Source organism: Podarcis vaucheri (assembly GCF_965113315.1).
Source record: "Podarcis vaucheri genome assembly, chromosome: 5".
NCBI classification, from domain to species: domain Eukaryota; kingdom Metazoa; phylum Chordata; class Lepidosauria; order Squamata; family Lacertidae; genus Podarcis; species Podarcis vaucheri.
Window position 1 is genome coordinate 23,293,127 of NC_138763.1, and position 18,102 is coordinate 23,311,228.

Here is an 18,102-nt window from a genome sequence, read left to right on the forward strand (position 1 = left end):
TTTCTTGGCCTGCTCATACTGGAAGCCCATGCATTTTGCGAGCATGGCAACCAATTTACCTAACTAATTAGGAACATAGGAAGCTGCCTTATACTGAGTCAGACCATTGGTCTATCTAGCTCAGTAGTGTTCACACGGCCTGGCAGTGGCTCTCCAGGGCTTCAGACCAGAGTCTCTCTCCCAGTCCTACCTGAGATGCCAGGGATTGAATTTAGGACCTTCTGCATGCAAGACAGATGCTCTTCTGCTGAGCTATGTTCCTTTCCTATAGTTTGTGCATCTTCGGGAAGAGCAGCAGCTCTGTGATAGTACATGGATAGCTAATGCAATCATGGCCAACTTGGTACCTTCCATAAGTTTTGGACTACAACTCCCATCAGTCCCAGCCAGCATGGCCACTGGGCAGGAATGATGGGAGCTGTAGTCCATAACATCTGGAAGACACCATGTTGGCTACCTCTAGACTAATGCAATTTTAGGCTGTACTAAAAGCGCCATAGTTCCTAGGTCATGAGAAACAATCATGCCACTTTGTTCCACACTAATTAGATCGCCTCCCCGTAACCATAAAATAGCATAAAGCAGGTTGTAAATAATTTGATTTATTGGAAAATATCAGAGGCACTCTCATGCAGTTAGTTGATCCTATGCTGAGAGGGTTGGTTTTTACATGGAAAAGTCACTGATTGCATGGTTTTGAATGGCTGGCCTATTATAGGTGGAATCGTAGGGGCTGGATCCTAGGAACCATGAGTCTTCCCGTCTTCTCCTTCCTGGTGCCTCCTCCATAAACTCACACACCAGAAAGCTTCTCTGGAGAGAAGGAACCCTCCTGAACTACGTAGCTGGGGAGGCTGCAGCCGCTAGTGGTGGTGAGTACCTGTGGCCCCTTCCCTTGTGTGAGCAGAAGTTTCTTTCCGCTTGCAGAGGGTTGGATCCAAGCTATTATATGTCGTTGTGAAAATACAAAGCTCCTCCTGTTATTTTCTCAGCAAGCAATCAGCTATGCTTTATTTGTGCTATTATTCCCCAACAAGCAGAAGGGGGGGGGACTTTGGTAAGGCATCTTCTTTCTCTCAGCATAGAGATGGGAAAACGTGTGCAAATAAACTAGTGGAACTGGTGAAAGGCGAAAGCTTTAAAAGTTCTAATCTTCAAGAACCGTAGAGACAGTAGTGTTGTTAACTTCACTGGTGCACGAGGCAGAGGTTGGCGGTGCGCTCTTGTCGTTGGTGGCCGCTCTTCCGCCTACGATTTCTTCTGTGTTTCTTAAAGGTTTCAGCAAGATAATGTAACATTTCGGCACAAATATGCAGCCCAGCAAACCGAAGCTGGAAGCCAGGATGGCGAAGATCTCCACGGCCACTTTGAACTTCCCTCGTGTGCTTAAATAAGCGGGCACAAATGATATCCATACGATGAAGAAGACCAACATCCCGAAGGTGACGAACTTGGCTTCGTTAAAGTTATTGGGCAGCTTGCGAGCCACAAAGGCCGTGAGGAAGCTCAGGATAGCGAGGAAGACGTCAAAGCCAAACATGACACACAAGTACAGGATGGAGCCTTCGTTGCATTCGTAAATGATTTTTGTGATGGAGAACTGGGTGTTCTTGTACATGCGAGGAGGATTAAGTATCAGGTAGGCACAGACGATGCCCACTTGGGTAAGGACAGAGTTGAGGACAATAATCTTTTGGCAAATCGGCTTCACCAACATCCGCGCTTTCTCAGCAACCTTTGAGTTCATGGCCAGCTGTGTCAGGCAGAGCGTCACTGTCTTTCCCAGGACGCAAGACAGGCAGACGGAAAAACCCAAGGCTAAGGTCACCTGCCGGGACATGCAAGACCAGTCTTCTGGCTTGCCAATGAAGAGGATAGAAGTCATCAAGGTCCCGACGAGAGAAAACTGAATGAGGAAGCTCAGCTCCCGGTCGTTGGCTTTCACGAGAGCTGTGTTCCTAAACTTGATATATACGCCAGTCACTGACAGGACGACGAGAGCCCCAAACACAGACAGCGCAATCAGTGTCATCCCTAAAGCATCTTCGTAAGCCAAGTACTCCACCTCCTTAAGCACACATTTATTTCTCTCGTTGTTGGACCAGTAATCTTCCTCACAGCCTGTGCATTCCCTTGCATCTGGAGAAGAAAGAAACCCGAAACTAATTGTTAAAAAAAAAAGGCCATAGGGGAGCCTCAAGCCCTCTTCAGACCTCTCTCTCTATCTGGCTCTTGGAATTCTCCCAGGCCACCCCCCTCTCTGCCCCTGCTTCACACCCTAAGCCTGAGTGGAATGTGCCCTCTACTAATGCCTGGATAGCTCAGTTGGTTAGAGCGTGGTGCTGATAATGCCCAGGTTTCAGGTTTGATCCCTGTGTGGGACAACTGCATATTCAATTGCAGGGGGTTGGACCAGATGATCCCTCAGGGTCCCTTCCAACTCTATGATTCTGGTGCCTTTTTTTCTTGTCTGGATGGAGAGCACAGAAAGGTGAGTGTATGTAAAAGGTAAAATGTGCCTCAGTTTCCCTTCTGATTTTTGTCCAGAATGGTTTAAAACGTACCCATGAACGCAGGATGCATTTTTCTCACTGCTAAGCAACCCCAGAGAGTTTTTCACACGTTACAAATTGGAGGGTAGTCTTCCAGGTTAAGGGTGGGTCATAGTCAAAGACTATTAGGGTAACCAGGATCTACTGTGTGACATTCACTAGGGACCCGTGATCATGAGCAGCAAACTGAAATCCAAGAAGTGTCTGATTACACAGTTCTAATGAGCACTAGCCACTGCTGTAGGGTGGAAGATGAGGCAACCAGAAGATATGGGCAATCACAAACAAAGCCACCCCTTAACTAGTTGTAAGCAGCAAGGCAGGCAGGTGGGTACAGGCTGAGGACAGGCTGAGGTTGTGGAGGGACCCCATTCACCCTCCATTCAGCCTCCATTGACTGATGACAAGATCGCTCAGCAGCCCTAAAAACAAACTCAACAGCTATAGGACCGGAAAGATTCAAACAGGGCCCATGGGACCCAGAGTGACATAGTGGTTAGAGTGCCATCTTAGGAGAGGGGGGAGGCCCTAGTTCAAGTCCCCACTCAGCTATGGTGTATTTTAATATATGTGGTTCTAAGGTGACCTGCAGTAGTTTAATATCTAGAACTATAGCAGCCATTCTCAACCTTGGTTTCCCCACACGTTGTTGGACTACAGCTCTCATCATCCATGACCACCAGTCCTGCTGGCTAGGGAAGATGGGAGTTATAGTTCAACAACGTCTGGGGACCCAAGTTTGAGAAAGGTTGACCTATAACATTAATAGTGCGGTTCTATACATATATACTCAGAAGTCAGCCTGTATCCAAGAACTTAGAGAAACTGCCTGCGTCGAGCACTGTCTTTAAGAAAGCATTCCCTCCTGCAGCAAATGTGTGCACCATCAAAAACACCAGGGGTGTTTTAGGCACACTCAGAGTAAGCTCACTTAAATCAATGAACTTAAGACCATTTGTTTGAAGGGATCCAATCTGATTACGACAGTTGGATCTCTCCCAGGGATTTCCCCTCTTCAGAACTATTGTTTCTTCCCCCACTCCAATATACACATTCTAGCAGATGCAATTCATTCAGTCAATTGACAAAAGCACCTTTCTTTAAGCAAGCATAACTGTATTTTAAAGAAAAGCATAATGCCATCACCATCAACTTTGTGGTGCCAGCCATGGCCCTCGCCACCTTTCAAGCAAAATTTTGATATAAAGTGTCCGCTATAAAAAAAAAAAGGATAAGGGGGGAAATAATTTAAAACATTAAGTGTGTGTGTGTGTGTGTGTGTCCCCAAAAAGAAATCCAAAAGAAAGAGCTCTGTTGCCTTCTTAGAAGTCCTCCCCCCATGATTGATCCTTTCCATTTCTTCAGCTCAGAGTTTCCATGTAATTAAAGCACACAGTACTGAAAGGTGTGAATGCACACTTTGCAGCTGTTGGTGCTAGTGCCTGAATAGTGCTCATGCGGACATTCAGTACTCAAGTACAAAAAAGGCCAATGAGAATTAGACCTCAGATATTCTCTTGCCAAGTGACAAACTTCCTTTATTCACTGTCCTCTCAGTCTGTCCTATTCAATCTTCAGCTCATACTCTCTTCCTCCCTATTGCAATGAAGCCTCAGAAGAAAAAGGAAGGAAAGAGAAACTACAACTGTAGTGGAATATAGGATTCCAGTTTGAGACAATGCAAGACTTGGACTTGAGTTAATTTTCAGCTCTCTAGAGTCTACGCCAAGGATGGGGAGCCACCCCCCCAAAAAAAAGCTGTTAGACTTCAGCTTCCACCAGCCCCAGCCAGCATGGCCAATGCTGAGGGATGGTGGTGGTCCATGGACATCTAGAAGGTCTCAGGTTCCCCATCCTGGGTCTAGACAAATGTCCTCTTTTCCCCCATTGGCTAAAATGCTGATAGGCATCCATACCTGTTATATTACTGATCTGTCCTTCGGCACACCTTATACAATCATAACAGCATGAGGGCTTTCCTTGCAGGATCCCCTTCCGATAACCAGGTTGGCAGTTCAGATTGCATGTAGAGCGTGGACGCTGAAAGGCACAGAAAAGACCTGTTATTTCTCCTATGTATCTGTTTTTGCCATGCAACAAGGAGGTGACTATTGTGGCTGTTATATTTCCCCCTCCTCAGTGACTTGGAATGATGCTAGGCCTTTCGTGGAGATACAAAATGGCAGGCTGCCCACAACAGTTGCTGCTAATGCTGAAATCTTTGACGGTGGGGGGAGAGAGGAAATGAGAAGTCATGCTGGTGCCATTGCTAATGGACACCCTCAACAAACTGTTGGGGGATTTCTCCTCCCTTGGAGAATCCCTCAGGATACAAAAATGGTGGAGAACTTGGGAGGCCATTTTTACTCAGCTACAATCACATCCATGTGTCCCGAGTTCATTAGGTGCCTAGCAATGCACCTGACTGAGAGCCTTGCTAGGTAGCTCTCAAGGAGATTCTCAACCAGGAACATTGCTAGGCACCTTTTGGACCTGGGACACAGGTCCATGAGACAAAAGTGCATGCCAATTAATACATATAAGTAAAGGTAAAGGTACCCCTGACCATTGGGTCCAGTCGTCCACAACTCTGGGGTTGCGGTGCTCATCTCGCTCTATAGGCTGAGGGAGCCGGTGTTTGTCTGCAGACAGCTTCCAGATCATGTGGCCAGCATGACTAAGCCGCTTCTGGCGAACTAGAACAGTGCACAGAAACGCTGTTTACCTTCCCACCAGAGTGGTACCTATTTATCTACTTGCACTTTGATGTGCTTTTGAACTGCTAGGTGGGCAAAAGCTGGGACCAAACAATGGGAGCTCACCTCGTTGCACGGATTCGAACCTCCGACCTTCTGATCGGCAAGTCCTAGGCTCAGTGGTTTAGAACACAGCACCACCCACATCCCTAATACATATTGGTACCATTGAACAAATTTAAATGGTGGGTAGTTGTGTGGTCTCATTGGCATTGCACCTTGCAGCGAGCCCAGTTGTCTTGTGAGTAATAATAATAATAATAATAATAATAATAATAATAATAATAATAAAGGAAGGGTGCAGTAGATTCATGGCTCGGGCCCGTGGGTCACCCCTTACCACTTCCCCTACTCTCTGCAAGACTTTAGAGCAGCAGCTAAGTATGATAAGTAGTAATATATGCAATATATGTGCACAGTCAAGTTCTACAAGGCAGTTTGGATTGGGAAATATAGAAATCTGCTTTATGTTGACTAGGGTTGCCATATGTCCTCTTTTTTCAGGACATCTCCTCCTTTCCAGGATAAAAATTTCTGTCCGGGTGGATTTTTAAAATTTGGCAAAATGACAGGGGGGGTTGTTTTTTGTTTTACAGTAGCCCAAGAAAAATATTCTAGTGCATTGGTCTCAGATCTAAGGCACCCAGCTAAGCTAGTCTGCAGCAGAGAATCACGACAGAGCAGCATCTCAACTAGTTACACACTGTATAAATCCTGTCTCTTGTGGCTGAACTAAAAGGACACTGCCTCAGCTACAAGATCTTGGAGGAGGAGTCTGGGAGGGCAAGAGTTAACATCCCCCTGCCCTTAAGTAGAGTCCCATACATGTTAAACAGTTTAATAAATTGTTCTGTTCACAAAATTGTGAGCATACTTACATTCACAAAGATGTGAACATGAGCCCAAATACTTTCATGTGGCAAGTGAGGGAGCAATATGTATTATTATTATTATGTTGTTGTTGTTGAACGTTTAGAACATAGCTACTAGAATATATAACAGCTTCTATAGCCTACATATGGTAGCGGTATTTAAAATTAGAGCCGTCAAAGCGATCCATAGTTAAAAGTGGAAGTTGGCAAACGTGTTCCCGTTCTTGCTCTTCAAAATATGGCAACCCTAATACTGAGTCAAACCATTGGCCCAGCTAAACTCAGTTTTGTCCACACTGGCAAAAAGAAGAAACGTTTGTATATGCAGAACTCACAAAATTGACAGGGAGAATTCGGAACCAAACAACACACCAGTTCAGTTAAGAATGGGATAATTACAGAGCACAGTGGTACCTCGGTTTGAGAACAGTCCTGTTTATGAATGATTCGGTTTAAGAACTCTGCAAAACCGGAAGTAGTGTCCCGGTTTGAGAACTTTACCTCGGTCTAAGAATGGAATCCAAATGGTGGAAGGGCACCAGCAGCAGGAGGTCTCATTAGAGAAAGCACTCCTCGGTTTAAGAACGGTATTGGTTTAAGAATGGACTTCCTGCTTGGCAGGGGGTTGGACTCGATGGCCCTTGTGGTCTCTTCCAACTCTATGATTCTATGAATGGATTAAGTTTGTAAACTGAGGTACCACTGTAAACTTAATAGAACATTGTTCCCATATGAAACCTTTAACATGCTTTGACTCACTCTTGCAATATAATATGGTATAAAGAAAACAGACAATATATCTTAAGTTAATTGTGATAACAAATGCAGGTGTTGAGAAAATGAGGGACCCACGCTGAGAGAGACGGAAGTCTTAAAGGATGGAAGAACCTTATTTTATGTACAGTGGTACCTCGGGTTACATACGCTTCAGGTTAGATTCGCTTCAGGTTACAAACTCCGCTAACCCAGAAATAGTGCTTCACGTTAAGAACTTTGCTTCAGGTTGAGAACAGAAATCGTGCTCTGGCGGCAGCAGGAGGCCCCATTAGCTAAAGTGGTGCTTCAGGCTAAGAACAGTTTCAGGTTAAGAACAGACCTCCTGAAAGAATTAAGTACTTAACCCGAGGTACCACTGTATATGTAACATTTATTTCATAGTAACATTTTACTTTTTATATAATGTATTTTTGTTAACAGGTGGGTGGCATATTTTCTTTTTAATTTTGTGATGTAACATACAAATTCATATATATATATATATATATATATATATATATATATATATATATATATGCTTTCGTAGATTTTCACGGGTACAGGAATGCAGGTTTTGGTGTCTTCGGGTGTCTTCCCGTGTAAGAGTCGGGGTGTCTGTGCGACGTTTCGACGAGGTCTCACTCGTCATCTTCAGGCAGCCTGAAGATGACGAGTGAGACCTCGTCGAAACGTCGCACAGACACCCCGACTCTTACACGGGAAGACACCCGAAGACACCAAAACCTGCATATATATATATATATATATATATATATATATATATGGGGGGGGGAGTGTTGTTCACACTGGCAGCATTGCCAACACCAAAACCAGGGCTTGAACCTGACACCGTCATCATGCAAATCAGGTGCTCTAACACTGAGCTATGGCACGTCCAACAAAATGTGTGTGTGTGTGTTTGCTTGTGTAGACACTTGAAAAGTCTATTCAAAGGAGGTGTGGAAAGAGGGCATTATGTCTCCATCGGAAACATTATGGGACTTTTATAGCCAGAATCTTCCAGGGTGAGATAACAAGTCATTGCAGGCTCCTTGTTGCTGCAGATGCCACAAGAACAAGAACAAGCCCTAGCACGACACTTCCTCACTTGTGGTTTGAAAACAGTAGCCAAAATCTATAGCACTGTGGTGTTAATCTAGAAGGAAAGGGCGTGTGAAGAGTCCTGAGAGTAGAATGAAGCGTGTTTTATCAAGGGACACAGATAGATGTGACACTGGTGATGGAAGATCTGTCGGTGAATTTACTGCAGTTCTTTTTAATTGAAATAGCAGCAGGAGTGGGTGGGGGAGAGAGAGAATCACACAGGGACAGTGATGGCATGCTGGTCTTTGCCCTTCTTCTCCAGGCTGTTTTCCGAATGAACATCCTGGCCCCAGCTGCTATTTGCCCCCTGGAGGAGGAAGCTCAGAGGCAGCCACAGGTTTTCTGAAAATCTCACACAATCTGCTCACGGACTTCCAGCTGTCAGACCCTGTTGCACATGCAACTTTGGCTGTCATGCAAAGTGCACAGGCAGTGCTTGGCTCTGGATTTCCAGCAACAGCAGTGAAAATGAGCCCCATGGCTAGCATGGGATGTGAACCTGGATCCAAACCCAATATTGTGCATACTAGGTAGGATTGAGCCCCTTTTATTCTTGTTCCTCAAAGAGCAATTGTTAGACTTGTTTTAAAATTAGGGTTACTACAAACAGCCAGATTGATTATAACAAACAAACTTTACAAACAGACAGACAAACAAACAAAAAGAGACCGGTGGAAATCCCACCAGTTGCCACATGGACTCTCAAGGGAAATCATATAAATTCTTCTGAAATTCACTTTATGTCCATTGGGGTTGTCAATCTTAGAAGGAAATATGAGAAAACCACTGAAGATGTGAAAAGTCTATAAACTACTCTTTGGAACCATACATATAAGAATAGTATGGTCAAGGGAATAAACAACTATCTGACTTTTGGAAGACATCCAAAGGCAGCCCTGTTTAGGGAAGTTTTTAATGTTTGGTGCTTCATTGTGTTTTTACTATTCTGTTGGGAGGTGCCCAGAGTGGCTGGGTGGGGTGCCCAGATGGGTGGGGTACAAATAATAAATTATTATTATTATTCCTGTGAAATTTGTGTGAGTTGTAGTAGCATGGATGGTTAAACTAGAATAGTGGTCCACAAACCTTTATGGCCCACCACCTTCTTGGTTCCATAAGGTCATTCCCAGTGCCCCCTACTCCATAAAAAGCATTATTCAGAATAGTGATTTGTATGACCCAATAAAGAAGATAACACATTAAGATTCAAAACAGTAACAGTTAATTTCGCATTTAACATATTTGAAATCCAATTAAAACGATTTAGCTTAATTAATTCAACCAAAGTGATGAACTTCATCCACTGATACCAGCTTTCCCCCTGCCACCCACTTGCTTCTTAGCAACCCCCCTCCCAGGTAATTCCACACCCCCAGGGGGTGGCACCACCCATTTTGGAAATGACTGAACTAGAGGCATAGAAAATGCAATTCACTTACTGCTCCTGCTGGATTATTCCAAAATATTGAGTCGTTCTGGATATGAAATTCCATATCGGTTTCCGACGTCATGTTAAATGTTCCAACAGGCACAAAGGCAACTTCGCCATTCTCACCTTTTTGCCAGTTTAGAATGTCATATGAAGTATACACATCTCCCTTATCATCTATGTGTACGTCCTCTCCAAGAACCGAAAATGTCATTCTATTCTTCATGTAGTACATTAGCTACAAATCAGGAGACAAAAGTAAGGATGTGTCAAACCTACATCCAGACTGGATGACTGTAATACTCTGAGCAAGGGGCTGCCCTTTACAGGGGCTGAACACTTCAGCCTCTGTAAAATCCAGACGCCAGAATTCTTGGATATGTGTGTACCTGTGGGATGGGCAGGCGAGTAGGGTTCGAATCAGTGGCCCTGTGGTTACCAATTCATTTCCAGGCTCAGTATCAAATAATAGTACTAACTTCTACTGTTTTGAAAGGGATGCGGGTGGCGCTGTGGGTTATACCACAGAGCCTAGGACTTGCCGATCAGAAGGTCAGCGGTTCCAATCCCCCATGATGGGGTGAGCTCCCGTTGCTCGGTCCCAGCGCCTGCCAACCTAGCAGTTTGAAAGCACATCAAAGTGCAAGTAGATAAATAGGTACCGCTCCGGCGGGAAGGTAAAACAGTGTTTCCGTGCACTGCTCTGGTTCTTCAGAAGCGGCTTAGTCATGCTGGCCAATAAAGCGAGATGAGCGCCGCAACCCCAGAGTCGTCCGTGACTGGACCTAATGGTCAGGGGTCCCTTTACCTTTACCTACTGTTTTGAAAGGTTTAGGATAAAAGTGGGGAACCTGTGACCATCCCTCTCCCCACACCCACCCCCCAAAAAGAAGAAGTTTCTGGACAATAGCTCCCATCATGCCTAGCCACAACCCTGCTCGCATGAACTGCTGGGAATTTCAGTAAATAAATACAAAAATCAGGAAGGTATCTGTTTTTGTTCCCTGGCTTCGGGTCAGGTTATTGAAGTGCCCCACCCCACCCCATATGTGCACTGTGATGCCACACACTCTCAAGAGATCCTGTCTGTTCTTGGATATTTGCAGAACATTGACTAAATGTTTTCTGTCTGTATTTGAGTCAACTGTTTTTCAGGATGACCTGTCCTGCCAGAGCAGGGATGCACCAGCACATCCACCTGGTTCTGTTGCTACTGTTGAACAGAAAGCTGGCATTTCCCCCCATTGCATCAAGTTTGTTGGCTACGTCCCTCTATAAATAGCTCGTTAACTATTTGCAACCTCAAGGATTAGCTACTGTGGTGGCACTCCACGGGAGCTGCTCTTGAAAACGCATTAGGAGATTAAGCTAGGGCAGGGCGGCACATGGTCCTGTATACCTGAAGGAGTGTCTCCACACCCATTGTTCAGCCTGGACACTGAGATCCAGCACTGAGGGCCTTTTGGCGGTTTCCTCATTGCGAGAAGTGAGGTTACAGGGAACCAGACAGAGGGGTTTCTCGGTAGTGGGGCCCACCCTGTGGAACGCCCTGCAGATGTGAAGGAAATAAGCAGCTATCTTCTCTTTAAAAGACATCTGAAGGCAGGCCTGCTGGGAAGTTTTTAATATTTAATGCTGTATTGTTTTTAACACTTGATTGGAAGCCGCCCAGAGTGGCTGGGGAACCTCAGCCAGATGGGCGGGGTATAAATAATAAATTATTATTATATTATTATTGGTGGCCATTTCAGCACTGAGGTTCCTGTTTTAAACCTCCTCCATGGCCAAAGACTGACAGAGAGCACCTTTCCCCATATGGTAAGGTCATCTTTGAGAATCCTGATCCAGGTTCCTTCCCTATGGGGCTTTTTCAGCGATTGCCCCAGCTTTTGGAAATGCCAAAGATGTGCTTTTGTGTCCTTCTGATCTGATTTTTTAGGCTCTTCTGTTTATAACAGGGCCTGCAAGACATAGCTGTTTCACCAGGCCTTTGGCCAAGGCACAGTCTGACCCCCTCCTTTGGTAATCCTCACAGAACTCTAGCCCAACGGTTGCCATTAATTTGATTTTGAATTGATTTTAGAATGAATTGATTTTAGAATGCTGTGTTACTTTTATTGTTGTTAGCCGCTCTGATCCCGGCTTCGGCTGGGGAGGGCAGGATATAAATAAAATTATTATTATTATTATTATTATTATTATTATTATTATTATTATTATGGACTTTCAATACACAGGCAAACTTAGGTGTTCTATCAAAGGAAGTCGCCCCATAGAATCATAGAATCATAGAGTTGGAAGAGACCACAAGGGCCATCGAGTCCAACCCCCTGCCAAGCAGGAAACACCATCAGAGCACTCCTGACATATGGTTGTCAAGCCTCTGCTTAAAGACCTCCAAAGAAGGAGACTCCACCACACTCCTTGGCAGCAAATTCCACTGTTGAACAGCTCTTACTGTCAGGAAGTTCTTCCTAATGTTTAGGTGGAATCTTCTTTCTTGTAGTTTGGATCCATTGCTCCGTGTCTGCTTCTCTGGAACAGCAGAAAACAACCTTTCTCCTCTATATGACATCCTTTTATATATTTGAACATGGCTATCATATCAGGACTGTATTAAGGACTGTATTCAAGGAAGGTGCCCCATTTGCACAAGGAGTTTTGTTTGCAAAATGGGGTTTCCCTTCCCTCTCCTTTCTCCATGCACCCCCTCCAATCTGCTCCAGAAGGTTCAGGCAAGCCCCAGAACAGATTTGGGAGGTGGAGGGAAGTGGTAGGGGAAACTTTTTTTTTAACCAGGTGGTGGGGGCTTAGGGGTCTTCAGGGCCCCCTCCCACTTTTCAAGGAGGGAGCTAGGCTCCCCCAAAATCCTGTGGTCCCACTCCTCCACCCCACTGATATTGCATGGGGAGGAGGAGGCAGAATGTGGAGCCCAGCAGCCCTGCTCCACCTCCACCTTCCGGCTAATGTCACACAGGCAAGAGGAAGCTGAGCCCAGAGCCCAGCTCGTTGCTTTGCATTCCCCACCCAGCACACAAGCGCCAGCATCACAGTGGCAGGATGTCCCTGTGACCCAGCCCACTAGGTAGGGGCGGGACACGTCACGTGACCTGCCATGTGACATGCCCCCGCAATGGGGGGGGGGGCAAGTCTTCACCCTTGTTTGTTGCTGAGCCATTAAGTCATTGTGCAAATGGGACACCTTCCTTGAATACAGTCCTTAATCTATGAATGACGTCTTCTGTGTCCCAGGCAATATTACTCGCTTGCTTTCTGTGTTCTTATTAGGTTTGGTTTGCACAAACCTTTTAATGCCACCTCTTGTCTTTGTAGAAATGTATGAGATTTATTAGCCGACAAATGCCTGCAAAGGATTCTGAGGTCTGTTCTAAAGACCATGCTTTGTTTTCATGGGAAATGGCTTTGTGCATTTGATTGTGTTTGTGTGTTTGTACAGTGGTACCTCAGCTTACAAACACCTCGGGTTACAAACACTTCGGGTTACAGACTCCGGAAGTAGTACCTCGGGTTAAGAACTTTACCTCAGGATGAGAACAAAAATTGTGCGGCCGCAGGAGGCCCCATTAGCTAAAGTGGTACCTCAGGTTAAGAACAGTTTCAGGTTAAGAACGGACCTCCGGAATGAATTAAGTTCGTAACCAGAGGTACCACTGCATGTATGCATGTATGTATGTAGAGGTGAGGGATATATTCATTTCAGTTTACAATTAAAAGTGAACCTACCTAATTTGCCCTTTCTGAAACAGAAACACAGCCCTCTTTTGAAATTTGCATTTCTATGAATTTCACAATGTAGTTCTCCGGCCAAGTAGAGTACAGTGTGCATTAGAATGCTTCTCTTAAATTTACATTTGCAAAAATTGCTTTGCATAAAATGTGTATATTAGGGGAAAGTCACACTAAAACGCTAGTGATTTTTCACAAGGACTTTAAAAAAATATACAAACTACTATGGAAATATGGAGAATGCAACAATTCTCTTTTGTCATGCAGAACATCTTATACAGAAGGTCTTGTACAGAAGATTTTGATTCTCCTGTATCCACAACAGTTTTCTTTTGCCTGGCAGTGCACTATGGAGTGGACTGTTAAAGGTGCGTCAATTCTGTTGCCTCTCTGCTTGCTTGAAGGGGGGTCCAGATTTCAGGAAGGATGGGGCTTGCAATACCAGCTAAGAGAGTTTATTTTTGCTTGAAGAACAGCAGCCTACTATATGAGGCACATGAGAACATCTATTCCTACAATAGCATTTGAGAGAAGTCACAGCCTATGAGTTCAATGTGGATTTAAGTGGAGGGATGCAAAATTCGGGACGCGGGTGGCGCTGTGAGTTAAACCACAGAGCCTAGGACTTGCCGATCAGAAGGTCGGCGGTTCAAATCCCCATGACGGGGTGAGCTCCTGCTGCTCGGTCCCTGCTCCTGCCAACCTAGCAGTTCGAAAGCACAAAGTGCAAGTAGATAAATAGGTACCGCTCCGGCGGGAAGGTAAACGGCGTCTCCATGCGCTGCTCTGGTTCACCAGAAGCAGCTTAGCCATGCTGGCCACATGACCCGGAAGCTGTACGCCGGCTCCCTCGGCCAATAAAGCGAGATGAGCACCGCAACCCCAGAGTTGGTCACGACTGGACCTAATGGTCAGGGGTCCCTTTACCTTTATGCAAAATTCAGTGAGATTTCTCATGCGACATGTGTCCATTGGTTTCCTGGTGCTGGAATGTCTGTGTCATCAACAACTGCTTTTGATGAATGGCTACACTTAATAATGCTGCATTTTCTGCATTTATTTCCTTCTGATCTGTAACTCAGGATAATACTGACTAAGTGGACTGTAGTCTACAAAAGCTTATGCTATAATAATTTAATGTTCTACAAGAGTTTTCATTGTTTTAACTGCAGCAAGTCCAAAGGCATACATCAATTTATTCAAACAGTAGCTGTCAGCGGGTCAACTTTGGAAAACATTTTGGGGGGGGCGGTGAATTGTAAGGTTCCCCCAAAGAGAATGGGGGTCAAAAGAGGGGAGCATTATATTGGTAAGAGGACCCAAAGAATGTTATACATTTATATTATATTAGCAAAACTTACAACAGTGGTGGACATGTGAGAATGTGGCTCAGTTCTGGGAGAAAATATTTGTCCAAATAAAAGCAATTACTGGGCAAAATGTCTCTAAATGTCCAGGGCTGGGTCTCCTCAATCTTTTCAAGAGAGACAATATTAACTTACAGTCTAAACCTTTAATCAGTTATCTTCTACTAGAAGCCAGGCTCATAATAATGAGATACCAGAAGAATTTAAAGGGGTGTTTCATGGACAAATTGGTAAAACAAAGTACGGCGAATAGCACTTGTGGGAAAATTAAGCAATAAAATAAAATTTGCGCAAGGCCTGAAGCATGAATACTACAGTGGTACCTCGGGTTAAGAACTTAATTCATTCTGGAGGTCCGTTCTTAACCTGAAACTGTTCTTAACCTGAAGCACCACTTTAGCTAATGGGGCCTCCCGCTGCCGCTGCCCAATTTCTGTTCTCATCCTGAAGCAAAGTTCTTAACCCGAGGTACTATTTCTGGGTTAGTGGAGTCTGTAACCTGAAGCGTCTGTAACCTGAAGCATCTGTAACCTGAGGTACCACTGTACTTGGGGATTGAATGGCACAGCTTTATTATGTATATGGCTAAAAACATATACATAAATGCCCCTACATTATAAAAAAAATTGGTTAACTTAAACTGTTTATCGGCTTCTGTATAAATTGTAGTCTGGGAATAATAACTTATGTTATTTGATTGTTCTTTGTTATGTATTGCTTAAACACCAGCTTCTGGGTTAGGATGAATTATGTTATTATGTATATGTATGTTATTGTTATATGTCTGAAATAAATTAATAAATTGGTGCCTACCTGCCAGGGCTCAAACTCATCTATCTTGGTACAGTCAGGGCCGGATGAAAATGGTCCTTGTCCCGGTTCACAGGTGCGTAATTGCTCAAGGCCATAAGCAACAGCATATACAGCCTTGTAGACATTATAAGTTATCCTAAGTTCTGAAACATCCAGGTAGGTATTGTTAAGTTCTGCAAGATTCTCCTTTCCTGTGCACAAAACATCCGAAGCAAAATTGACTCTGTTCTCATGGCCAGTTACATTTTTTCTGTTGTCTGTATTATACGATATGTTGGCATTCGGCCAAGTGCAGTTGAATGCAGACTGCCAAAATTCAATTGCCATGTCATCCTCAGGATCTTCACCTGGACGTACGTCGAGAAGAAATTCTTTGAGCCCTGGTATGTCACCCTTTCGTACACCAAAACCAATAGCCCCACCAAGAAGGGGGAAATATTCAGGCCTAGCGATTAAGGCTGATGTGACCCATGCTTCACTTGCTATCCAGGTTTTACTACTGATGTTGCTAACCATCATCTCTTCCAGTAAGGGATGGAAGTCAATATCAGATGAGTAGACCACAATTACCGTAGCAGTGCTGTTTTTTATAGTTTCGACAACTTTTTTTAGCTTTTCCCTGGAGTAAATTTTGGGGATTGTTTCTGAGAAAGCAATACAGGTATAGGTGTTCTCCACTTTTTCTTTAAAAGCTTTGACGCCGTATTTGCCATAATCATCGTCAGCTGCTATTGTGCCTATCCATCTCCAGCCAAAATGGTGAACTAAGTCTGCCATTCCCTTAGACTGTACAGCGTCGCTTGGAATAGTGCGAAGATAGGTAGGGAACTGGTACTTATCAGTGAGAAGTAAAGAAGAGGAGGCGTAGCCAACCTAAAAGAAAAAGAGAGAAAAACAAGCAAGGTTGAGGCAAATGTTGCTGTCCCGTGCGCTACTGTTTTCTCTCAGCCGTTTGCTACTACTGGACATCTCTGTTGACTGAGAGCAATGGAGGCTAACAGGAGGGACTACAGTTCATTAGTAGAATGTGATTTGCATGCAAGACATGTCAAGTGCAGTTCATGTCATCTCCAGTTCAAAGGACATCAGATAGCAGATTATGGGAAATACCTCTGCCTTAGACCCTGGAGTATCATTGCCAGTCAGAGTAGACAACACTGATCTAAATGGACAAATAGGGTTCTCTTCCTATCACCAAGTGGCTAAGGACCAGGAACTGAAGGAGCAGCAGAAAGGTCAGTAAGAGGCGGGCAGGGGTAAGGGAAACTAACATACATGTATTATCCAAGTCTAGGAGGGCACTGGGAAGACAGACTGCTTGAGCCAAAGAAGGGCCAAAGAAACAGCAGGGTGATGGGAAATAATCCCACACTTCAAGTAGCTGGTTCTTGTTGAAACGAAGGAGTATGGACAGAAGAAGACTGATTTTGCTGGGATCTGTCAGGATGCCATCTAGCTTCCTTTAGACAGACACTTTGATTCAGATCCTTGCCTGTAATCAACGCTGCCTCCAGAATTATCTTAACCAGGTCCTACTTCCAAAAGTTGGCCTTGTCCCTCCTTATGAGATTTTTCACCAGTGCTCTAACCTGACTTTGATCCCTGAAACTAATATTTTCTAACTTTATGTTCACAATTACAGATGACAGGGGAACTCCTGGTACGGGGGGGTGGTAATAGCTTTGATGCACAGGAAACTGAGGTGGTGCTATATAAACCTTCTAAAGGGCAAGAAACTACAAGAAGGGAAGCAGCTCAAGGGAATGACTCATGGTTTCAATTGTCCCAATACTAATGCACAGAGTATGGGAAACAAGCAAGAAGAATTTTAATCTTAATACAGGATGGCAAATCTGACTTAACAGACATTACTAAAACCTGGTAGGATGAGACTCATGACTTTAATGTAGAAATTAAGGGGTATAACCTGTTCAAAAGGAATAGACAAAACAGGAAGAGAGGAGGAGTATTATATTTAAAGTATGTGTCCATTTATGAAGAGATCCATGACCTGGAGCTTGGAAAGCAGATTGAGAGTATATGGGCAAAAATTGTAGGAGAGATAAACAACAGTGAACTTACTGTGGGTGTCTGATACAGACCTCCAAGCCAGAGTGAAGACTTGGATGATGCCTTCCTAGGACAGACTACCAAATCTTCAAAAGGAGAGATATACTATTTATGGGAGACTTCAACTACTCCAATATCTATTGAAACAAACTCTGCCAAGAATGTAAGGTCCAACAAATTACTCCATTGCCTCACTGACAATTTCATTTCCCAGAAAGTGGAAGGAGCAACAAGAGGATCATCTATCTTGGGTCTAGTTCTCACCAACAGGGAGGAACTGATCGACAAAGTGAAAGTATTGGGAACCTTGGGAGGAAGTGATCATGTCCTCCTGAGTTTCATTGTACACAGGCAAGGGAAAGATGAGTGCAGTCACACATGCACTCTAGACTTTAAGAAGACTGATTTCAAAAAGCTTAAGGAAATACTGGGTGAGATTCCATGGTCAGAAATACTCAAAGAGAGGGGAGTCCAAGATGGATGGGATTTTCTTAAACTTTCTACTGAAGGCACAAATACAGATGGTTCCAACAAGAAATTGACGTGGGAGGCATCTAAAGAAACCAATGTGGCTGCAAAAAGAGCTTACAGATGAGCTGAGATTTAAGAAGGGCATGTATAAGAAATGCAAAAAAA

General features: G+C 44.2%; 1 protein-coding gene across 2 annotated transcripts in view; it reads right to left on the reverse strand.

Annotated features, from left to right (window-relative positions):
- Positions 1–613: 613 nt before the first annotated feature.
- LOC309533054 (vomeronasal type-2 receptor 1-like) overlaps positions 614–18,102 on the reverse strand; it is a 33,360-nt gene continuing 15,871 nt past the window's right edge. For both annotated transcript variants that reach the window (XM_082224043.1, XM_082224044.1), the window contains 4 exons: positions 15,397–16,269; positions 9,480–9,707; positions 4,469–4,592; positions 614–2,139 (listed from right to left, as the gene is read on the reverse strand). In XM_082224043.1, coding sequence (XP_082080169.1) covers positions 1,148–2,139; positions 4,469–4,592; positions 9,480–9,707; positions 15,397–16,269 — 2,217 coding nt within the window. In that variant the 3' untranslated portion in view covers positions 614–1,147. The remainder of the gene's footprint in view (positions 2,140–4,468; positions 4,593–9,479; positions 9,708–15,396; positions 16,270–18,102) is intronic.